This window comes from Nannospalax galili, unplaced genomic scaffold (assembly GCF_000622305.1).
Source record: "Nannospalax galili isolate Female #2095 unplaced genomic scaffold, S.galili_v1.0 scaffold218, whole genome shotgun sequence".
Classification (NCBI taxonomy): Eukaryota; Metazoa; Chordata; class Mammalia; order Rodentia; family Spalacidae; genus Nannospalax; species Nannospalax galili.
Genome location: NW_008343207.1, coordinates 4,003,413 through 4,012,818, shown reverse-complemented (window position 1 = coordinate 4,012,818; position 9,406 = coordinate 4,003,413). Strand labels below are relative to the sequence as shown.

Sequence of the window (9,406 nt, the reverse complement as noted above, 5' to 3'; positions counted from 1 at the left end):
GGCAGGCAGATCTCTGTGAGTTCAAGGCCAGCCTGATCTACATAGTGAGTTCCAGGACAGCTGGGGCTTCAGGGAGACCCTGTCTCAAAAAGACCCCCAAAAAACTAAAAAATTTCATGTAACTTAACAATTCTAAAAATTTATTCTAAGAAAATATCACAGATATGCAAAATTTATGTTGATAATCATATCATTATTTATGATAGCAAAAAATGAAGCCAAAACCTGAAAATGATTAATATGTACATATTAGGGAATATAAATCATTAAAACCATTTTGTAGAAAGGTAACAATGAAAATACATTCACAATGTAATAACTAAAAAGCAATGAGACTGGGGAATGCTCAGTTGGTAAAGTGCTTGCCTTGCAGGAGCCAGGACCTGAGTTTAATTCTGTTCTCTAACAGCTACATGATAAGCTGGGCGTCGTAGCATGCACTTGTAATCCTAGCACTGGGAAGGCAGAAACAGGAGGACATCTGGGCCTTGCTGGCTAATCAATGTAACCTAATTAGTGAGTTCCAGGCCGACAAAGGAAGTAGGTAGCATTACGGAGAATGATACCTGAGGTTGTCTTTTGGCCTCCACATACGTACGTGTGTGTGTGTGTGTGTGTGTGTGTGTGTGTGTGTGTATGTATGTAACCCACACACGTATAGACATGCACACACATACATTTTTTAAAAGCATGATAAAGATAATTAAGTTTTGTATGATTTCAAATGTGTATACACAACACAATTTTTTTCTTTGTTCTTTTCTGCATTTTCTCTATCATATATGAGGTATACATCAAATAAAGATACAAAATATAATCTTTTTAAGTCCCTGCTAGTAGTCCCTATAAAACATATGAACTTCTTGGCCTCATTATTTCTTCAGTAAAGAACTACCAAAAGAAAAAGCTGGGCACAGCTGCATGTGACTGTAATTCCAGTGTTGTTAGACAGAGACAGACAGATCTCAGGAGCTTGCTGGCTGGCAGACTAACCTAAAGGGCAAGTTTCAGGTTCAGTGAGAGATTCTGCCTCAAAAAATGAAATGAAGAGTGATAAAGAGAATTTTTTTTTTTTGGTCTTTTTGAAACAGGGTCTCCCTGTAGCACCAGCTGGCCCAGAACTCACTATGTAGACCAGGCTGGCCTTGAACTCACAGAGATCCTCCTGCCTCTGCCTCCTGAGTGCTGGGACTACAGACACGTGCCACCATGCCCAGATGATAAAGAGAATCTTTCTTTAGCCTCTGCAGACACATGGGCACATACACCTACAACATACACACACAGACAGATATACAGACACAGACACACAGAGATACACACATGGAGACACATAAACAGACAGACAGACAGACAGACACACACACACACACACACACACAAACCTACCAAAGGTCCTAGTCCTACAAAAGAGGCCATTTACTATCACTAGTTTCTATATAGTTACATGAACTAACTAAAAATAAAAAACACTAGTATTATTCAAATCCAAAGAGATAGTATCTTCTTTACCCTTCTTATTTCTGCTGTAGAAAATCCAGATGTCTTGAGCTGCTCACATTCCTTATGCAAAGCTTTAAAGGCTTCCATCAGCTCTTCATACTAAAAAAATAAGTTAATAAATTATAAACTAATGACTACATCCAGGAGTGTTTTCTTAACCAAGTTACTCATTAACTTATACTGATTACTTAAATCAGTAAAAGAACATTAAAAATACATTCTTATAAGCCAGCCCTTGGAAGGCTGGGAAAGGAAGATCATGAGTTTGAGGCCAGCATGTGTTATACATCAAGGCCTTGTCTCAAAAACAAAACAAAAAAAAAAACACCTCACATTCTCAAATACTTACATAGCACAAGAAAAAGAAGAGCTGTATAATCTAGTTACTAAATACTTCTCTAGTTCCATCTCTGGCTGCTTTCTTCCTCAGTCCACATTCCAGCCATCTTAACCTTTCATTCCCTGGAATAGCCCATGCTCCCATCATCAGCTTACATGTATTCTCACTGACAACACTCTGATTTCCTCTCCTCTAACCTGGGTAACAAATTCAGTCCACCAGTTTTAGCATAAATACCACTATTCTCAGAGAAACCTGCTCTGACCCTGCGCCTATCAGAGTAAATACCATGCTGTAACAGACTAGTTATTTGTCTCCCTCCCTCCAGGAACCAGTGAGAGCCAGGAAGGCAAAAATATTTGCTGTGAATGACTTTGTAATCCCAGGGCCTATTATCATACATAATCAATAAAGAGTGGTCAAATGAATGAAAAACATTACAACTGTTATCCCAATTTAAAAAGTATAGTACTCTGGGGTCTGGAACTATAGCTTAGTGGTAGAACATGTGCCAGAATGCATAAGGCCCTAGGTTAAAATTCTACTATCATTGGCCGGGTGTGGTGGCACACACCTTTGATCCCAACACCTGGGAGGGAGAGGCAGGTGAATCTCTTGTGAGATCAAGGCCAGCGTGGTTGAGGTTACATGGAGACCCACTCTCAAACAACCACCACCAAAACTAAAAATAAAACAAAACAAAAAAATCTGACACAAATCAACTACTATGAAACAAAAGTTCAAAAACCTAAATGGGTAATTTATTTTGAATCAAAATTTTTTGAAATCTAACCTGTTTCTCTCTTTCTACAGCCTTTGATCAGCAATATACTTTGGGACAAGACCAGGAAGCAGACCAGTCAGAATCCTCAGTAGTCAAGGGCTTAAAGATCTTAGGTCAGAACCCAATGCTGGTGAGAAAAATACACTGTGACTTCAAACTCCCAGACCTCTTTCTTCTCCAACTAAGACAGTAAGCCTGGCTTGTCTGCTCACCCATGAGGAAGGTTCACCAGTTCCAACTGAAGGAACAGTGTCAATTTCTATCATTTGTCCTGGCGTAATTATTACGACAGTCTGGTTCTCTCTTATTTGGATGACAAATTGCACAGTCACCTTGCTGATCAGGAAAGTGCTCTATAGTCTCAAGTCCAGGAATCTAGCCCAGGAATCTATCTACTCAGGACTACTAAGTAAAAAAACGTATTTTAAGGGCTGGAGAGATGGCTCAGCGGTTAAGAGTACTAGCTGCTCTTGCAGAGGACCTGGACCCACATGTTAGCTACCAGCACCCACATGGTAGCTAACAACTATCCATAACTTCAGTTCGAGGGGATCTGACACCCTCTTCTGACCTCCATGGGCACTGCATGACATGGGTTCACATACACACAGGCAATACATTCATACACATATAATAAAAACTAATTTTAAAAAAGTATTTTAACATCTCAATTTCAGAGTTTCTATTTCCTATTCATATAGTCTTATTACTAAAACAGTATTTGTTTTTCTTCCTCATTATTTTAAGACGTGACTTTATTTTAAGACGTGACTATAGCTGATCATCAGCTGATACTGTTTTTCCTTCTGGTGCCACTTGGAAATATAAAAATAGTAATTAAAGAGAGATTAACATTGAATATAAGCATCTTAAAATCTATTATAGATAGTGTGGTTTATGTATTGTGTACCTGTTTATTGGTGTCAGCCACAGTTTCATCTTGAAGAAACTCACTTGGTACCTCAAGTTTAATTAAAAAACGAGCTAAATAAGCCCTTTTCTTTAGTTCATTACTCCTCTGAAGAAGCCAGTGGAGCACTGGGTAAATTACAGGCTTACTTCCAATCACCAAACCCTGACGAAAGGTACTCCTAAAAGAAAAATACACACACACACACACACACACACACACACACACACACACACAGAGAGAGAGAGAGAGAGAGAGAGAGAGAGAGAGAGAGAGAGAGAGAGATCAATACAGCTGGAAAGAGCTAGCCTTTATTCAAATTTTGATTTACAATGTTTTCATTGATTTATATATCTACTTTTAAAAGATAGACCCAAGGCTAAAGTCAGTCTTAAATTAATTAGAAAATTAGGTCCTTAATATATCACTAGAGTATCCCAGGAAGTTGCGTTGAAACCATTAATTGGCAGAGTTAACCTTAATACTTCATTGGTTGGGCAGTGTTTAAGTTGTTTTTTAATCTAGAATAACATAAATCATAAGATGGTATTTGCTTGACTTTTTGGCTAAAGAGGAAAGAACTGACTCATTTAACATGACAAAATATTAGCAGGTTTAAAACTGTTTTCAAATTCTGTGATATCCTGAAACCATCAAATTAGGGAGGACCAGGTGTTACCTAAAAAGAACAACTGTAGCATTTGAAGGTTCAGGCAGTGAAGCACAGCTTTAAGAAAGCATGACACATGAGTAGATTCTTACATGTCTGTGGCATTTCCTGGAGGTTTATATTTGAGGATACCAAGAAGGCTTAACATTCGTTTGGCTGTCTGCTCTGGCATCTCCTCTCTGATATCAACATCTTGCTAACAAATAAAGAAATAGAAAAATGTCACTGTTATATATTTAACAAAGAACAATATTTAAAGTCACTGACAACATTGTTTTGCTAGAGCATAATAGACACAATGGGCTCTTCATAAAGCAGATTATGTATGGCAGCCCCAGATTCCAGGTGAGGAAGCAACACAAGTCAGATCAGGATTCAATTTAGACTCTCAAGCTTAAAAAAAAAAAAATCTCCAATGGAAACATTTATGAAAGACAAGAACTAACTTGCAATACAATAAAACCTTTTGTAAAATGCATTTTTATTCCAGGACCAAATTTGTGTCTTGAAGTAGAGAAATAATGTCTAAATAAAGTACAAGGACATAATTGAGGGATGGCAAGATGGCTCAGTGCATAAAAGCACCCACTGCCAAGCCTGAAAACCTGAGTTTGATCCTTGGGATCCACGTGGTGGAAGGGAAAAACCAGCTCACACAAGCTATCCTTTCAACTCCACATGCACACTATAGCACACACGCCCCACACACATGCCCACATATGAACACAAAATAAAGAAAATGTAATATAAATTTTAAGTAGATAATTAAAATTTGGGTTTAGTAGAAAGATCTTAAAGATCATTTACTATTCTTTTGCAAGCAGGGAAAATAAGGCTCAATGAAGTTAATTTGCACCAGACTCAACAGCTATTTAGAGGCAGAACCTGGCTGTCTTGTCACTCTTTTCATTACAAAGTGAGAACTTACCTTGGAGTCAATCTCAGACAGAACATCATTGAGAACTTGTAATAGTTGCATTGGTCCCAGGGAATCAAATGTGATTAAATTATAGTTCTTCTTAAAAGGCTCATTATTGAGATTGTCCACAATGAATTTGATTTGATCACTCATGATTGGTTAAGTCTTATGACTTAAAACTAAAGAGGAAAAAAAAAAAAATCCCTCAGTCCTGATAGCAAAAGCATTGGGAGAAAGTCAGAATTAAGTTTATAAGAAGCAGAAAAGTATAACTCTATTTGGCATACAGACATAACACACTGTTAAAAGGCCAGAGAGAAATCAGAGAATGAAGATTTTATTATGAAAAAACATGCTGTTAATATTTAATACCAATTGTTTTTGTATAGGCATCAACTCTGACACCAACCACCTGTTCAATGAGCAGTGGCTTCTACCTATAGTACTTCCTCCCCCTAATGAAGCTTCATAGTTTTTGTCCTGGGTTAAACACATAGTTGCAGACATGCTTTTATTTATTTTTATTTATTTACTTGATCTTTTTGAGACAGGGTCTCCCTTTGCCCCTGCTGGCCTTGAACTCACAGAGATCCGCCTGCCTCTGCCTCCTGAGTGTTGGGATTACAGGCAAGTATCACCATGCCTGGCTTGCTTTTACTTATTTTTTAATTGGCAATTCACATTAAAACATCGGGACATTGCTACATTAATCCAGATTTTGTTCCTTTTGAAAATCCGATCTGGCAGTCTTGAGCACATTATTTGTACTTAGCCTCAACCATAGAAGCCAAATACAGCCTCACTTCAGCCCAGGCATATTCTTCAGTGTGGTTCTGGTCTCCACCAAGCACTGTTCACCCATTTCTATTGCCAGCTTAGCCTGGCAGAACCTCAACTCTGCCACCCAGAGTAATTCAGCCCTTTCTTTTGCCTTCAACAAGGAAAGCATCTCCAATTTTCCGTTCTCTCCATCCCAAATCATTGGTAAGCTTCTGATTTCTTATGAAATAAAGTCTAAACCTCTTATATCTCAAGATTTTTGAGTTTTAGCTCAACTTAACCTTTCACTTTTTGAAACTTCAGCACAGCCACAGCTTCTTATATAGTATTTCCACCTGACTACCTTCAATTTTACTCTTTTCTCTGCCTAGAATAACGGTTCCTCCTTTCTTCTCCTTTGGAGGTGCAGATCTCAAGCATCCTTCAAACTCTGCCCAAGTGTAAGTTCTGAAGCAGAGGAACAGTGCCTGCCTTCCCCCCAACCACACTCCTATCTGCACTGCTTTCCTAGGACTACTTTTTAGGTTATTCCAGTTTTTTAGAGTTTTTTGTTGTTGTTGTTTTGTTTTTAGACACAGGGTCTGCCTGTAGCCCCAGCTGGCCTGGAACTCACTACGATCTCACAGAGATCCACCTGCCTCTACCTCCCAAGTACTAGGATTAAAGGTATGCCCACCATGCCTGGCTGGTTGTTCTAGCTCCTTATGTGCACTTTATTTCTCTGCAAAACTGCAAATTCCATGAGGATAGGATCTGTTCAATTCCATTTTGGAATATGCACTGAGCTTAAAATAGTGACTTCTACTAGGCTGAGTGAACTTGTTTACAGGCCTCAGGCCAAAAAACAAACAAACAAAAAGTCTAAGTCTAAAGGAAATAAGGCTGGTTATGAAAGATCATAACTTTTTAAAAATTGAGTATCTGAATTCTAAAATGCTAAGACAGCATTTCTTAGCTGCTAAAACCAAGGTAAATTGCTTTAACGATTTAAAAAAGAACTGCTGGGCTGGGGTCAGAGGGCTTTCCTAACATGTATGAAGCCCTGAGTTCAATCCCTGGCACCAAATAAACTGGACGTGGCTACACACACCTGCAATTCCAGCACTCAGAGGTAGAAGCAGGAGGATCAGAAATTGAAGTTGATCCTTGGCTATATACTGAGTTCAAGGCAGCTTGTGCTACTTGAGATCCTGTTGGAAAAAACAACAAATGAACTCTTGGGCATGGTGACACACATCTGTAATCCAGCACTTGGGAAGCTGAGGCAGAAGGAGCCAGAGTCTGAGGCCAGATTGGGCTACACAATTAGAATCCTGTTAACCTAAGGGGGAAAAAATGAAAGAGACAAAGGAAGAAAAAGTTACTTCAGTGCTCTTAGTTAAAAAAAAAAAAAAAGAAAAAAGAAAAACCCTGAAATAGAAAGACTATTTTACTCAAGTTGGAGCATCTTGGTCTGAAATGGGTGGTTTTTTGTTTTTTTGTTTTTTTAAATCAGGGTCTCATTATGTAGGCCCGGTTGGCCCAGAATGTGTTATGTAGACCAGGCTGGTCTTCAACTCACAGAAATTTGCCTGCCTCTAGAGTGCTGGGATTAAGGGCATGTGCCACCAGAACAGGTTTGAAATGGGTTTCTTAATTGGGTGGGTGGAGCTTACACTTAGAAGACATCAAAATCAAAAGATATTCATATTTTTTCATAATAAAACTGAGTCAATTAAAATTGTAGAAAAATCAAAAAGGACAGCACAATTAGTATAGCTTGTAAATTTGAGTTTCCTTCCAGTTGATATAAAAGGAAAACCTTGTGAGGCGTGGTGGTCCACACCTTTAATCCCAGCACTAGGTAGGCAGAGGCACACAGATCTCTGTGAGATGAAGACCAGCCTGGCCTACCGAAGTAAGACTTCAATACCAGCTGGGGCTACAGGGAGACCCAGTTTCAAAAAAATGGGAAAAACTTTATGTAAGTTTTCTTTAAGCTTCAAGGTGCAACTTTTCAACTTTAAAAAGTGTTTCTACCTTTCTATCCATATATATTTTATTTAAAATAATTATAAATTATCAACAGGTCTTTTCTCCTCTTTCAAAAACACAAACTCAAACCAAACACCTGGATAAACAGGCAAAACTTGTTAAGAAGAGAGAAGAGAGCAGTTGGGGTCTGAAGGCTCATGAGTAAATTTATAAGCAATTAAAAGTTGCTAGGGCAGGGAAAGGCACTTTCTTTAGTGGTGCTGGTAAGTTACCCATGCTCCTGAAAAGTACCATATGAAACCCTTTGGCGCGGACACACACACACACACACACACACACACACACACACACACAGAAGTAGAAGGCAGGCTAGGTGGGAAAAAGAAGGCGGAGCAGGGGGAGTAGTAAGGGAAGAACACAGGTGAATGGGGCTGGTGAATACGATCAAAACACTCTATACATGTATGAAGACAGCACAATGGAACCCATTATGTGTAGCTAATACACGCTCATTTTAAAAAGCTTAAAAAAAAAATAAATAAGCCCCCCCAGCTTTAAAGGCCCTCGCTGAGGACAAAGATGTACTTGGACAGACAGGCATTCTGAGCCCGGTGGGCACTGCGCTCTAAAATTAGCAAAAGCAATTACTCTCCCTCTAGTAGCGCAACCTGGCCACGCTAATTCACGAGCACTCACCCACAGCAGCACCCGAGGGGGCCGGGGCAAGAAATGGAAACCAGGACACGGTTTTATCTGGCACAAGTCAGGACGGCCGCGCGCCTAGCAGCGAGTCCTAGAAACGGCGTGGGGCCGAGGGGACTGGGAGCCGGGGCCCGGGCCTGTCTGCCCTGCTCCGCCAGGTCTGCGCCCCGTCAGGCCCCGCGCGGCCCGACCCCCAGACCGACCCGAGAGGACCGAGCCGAGCTCGCCCGGACTCAGGCTTCAGGGTTGCTCGGACCGAGAGTTAGCGGGGTTACCTCAAATTCTCCTCCCGAAACCACTTCCCCACCCCACTCCTGGGAGTCACCCAGCGCCAGCGGGCTCCTAGAGACCGCTCCTTGGCAACGGTTGCCATGACGTGACGTCACTTCCTGGGGCCCGGGCGCGCGCAGTGGAGGTGGGGCCTGGGGCGGAAACGTTCACTCACCTTTGAGGGTTCCAGGCCCCTGCGGAGAGCTGCGGGCATTTGGAGCTGGTATCCCGATTTAGAGGCGAGAACCTTCGCGAACCCTCGGCAGGTCGCAGTGCTCTGTTATATGCCTGTGCTGTTTCATTCGTTTACCAGATTTGGGCGACTACTTCTTTGAATTTAGGGCTTGGGGCTTGGGATGAGGAAGCATTTGGCATAGGCTTCAAATTTAGGTTTTTCAACATATGTCCAAATTAGACTGCATAGCAACAATTATAAAGTCTAGATTAAAAGACAGAGGCATCATCCAGGATGCAGCTTTCTGTGTCACATTATTGAGCCACATTGCCTGTACTGGAAGTTAACTCTTTTTAATCCAGTGGAAATTATATATATA

At 40.6% G+C, this 9,406-nt stretch overlaps 1 protein-coding gene across 8 annotated transcripts in view; it reads right to left on the bottom strand.

Annotated features, from left to right (window-relative positions):
- The window catches only part of Ift81 (intraflagellar transport 81), a 136,110-nt gene extending 127,142 nt beyond the window's left edge, over positions 1-8,968 (bottom strand). For 6 of the 8 annotated variants that reach the window (XR_003850483.1, XM_029566605.1, XM_017799734.2 and 3 more), the window contains exons 1-5: positions 8,577-8,919; positions 5,136-5,305; positions 4,300-4,403; positions 3,538-3,718; positions 1,513-1,602 (exon numbers count right to left, since the gene is read on the bottom strand). Coding sequence is in view for 7 of the 8 variants with exons in the window: in XM_029566605.1 (XP_029422465.1) it covers positions 1,513-1,602; positions 3,538-3,718; positions 4,300-4,403; positions 5,136-5,279 (519 nt within the window). In the remaining variant the exon portion in view is untranslated. Of the gene's footprint in view, positions 1-1,512; positions 1,603-3,537; positions 3,719-4,299; positions 4,404-5,135; positions 5,306-8,576 lie in introns of all 8 variants that reach the window. The other 2 variants (XM_008839385.2, XM_029566607.1) reach the window with 2 other exon arrangements.
- Between the last annotated feature and the right edge of the window lie 438 nt (positions 8,969-9,406).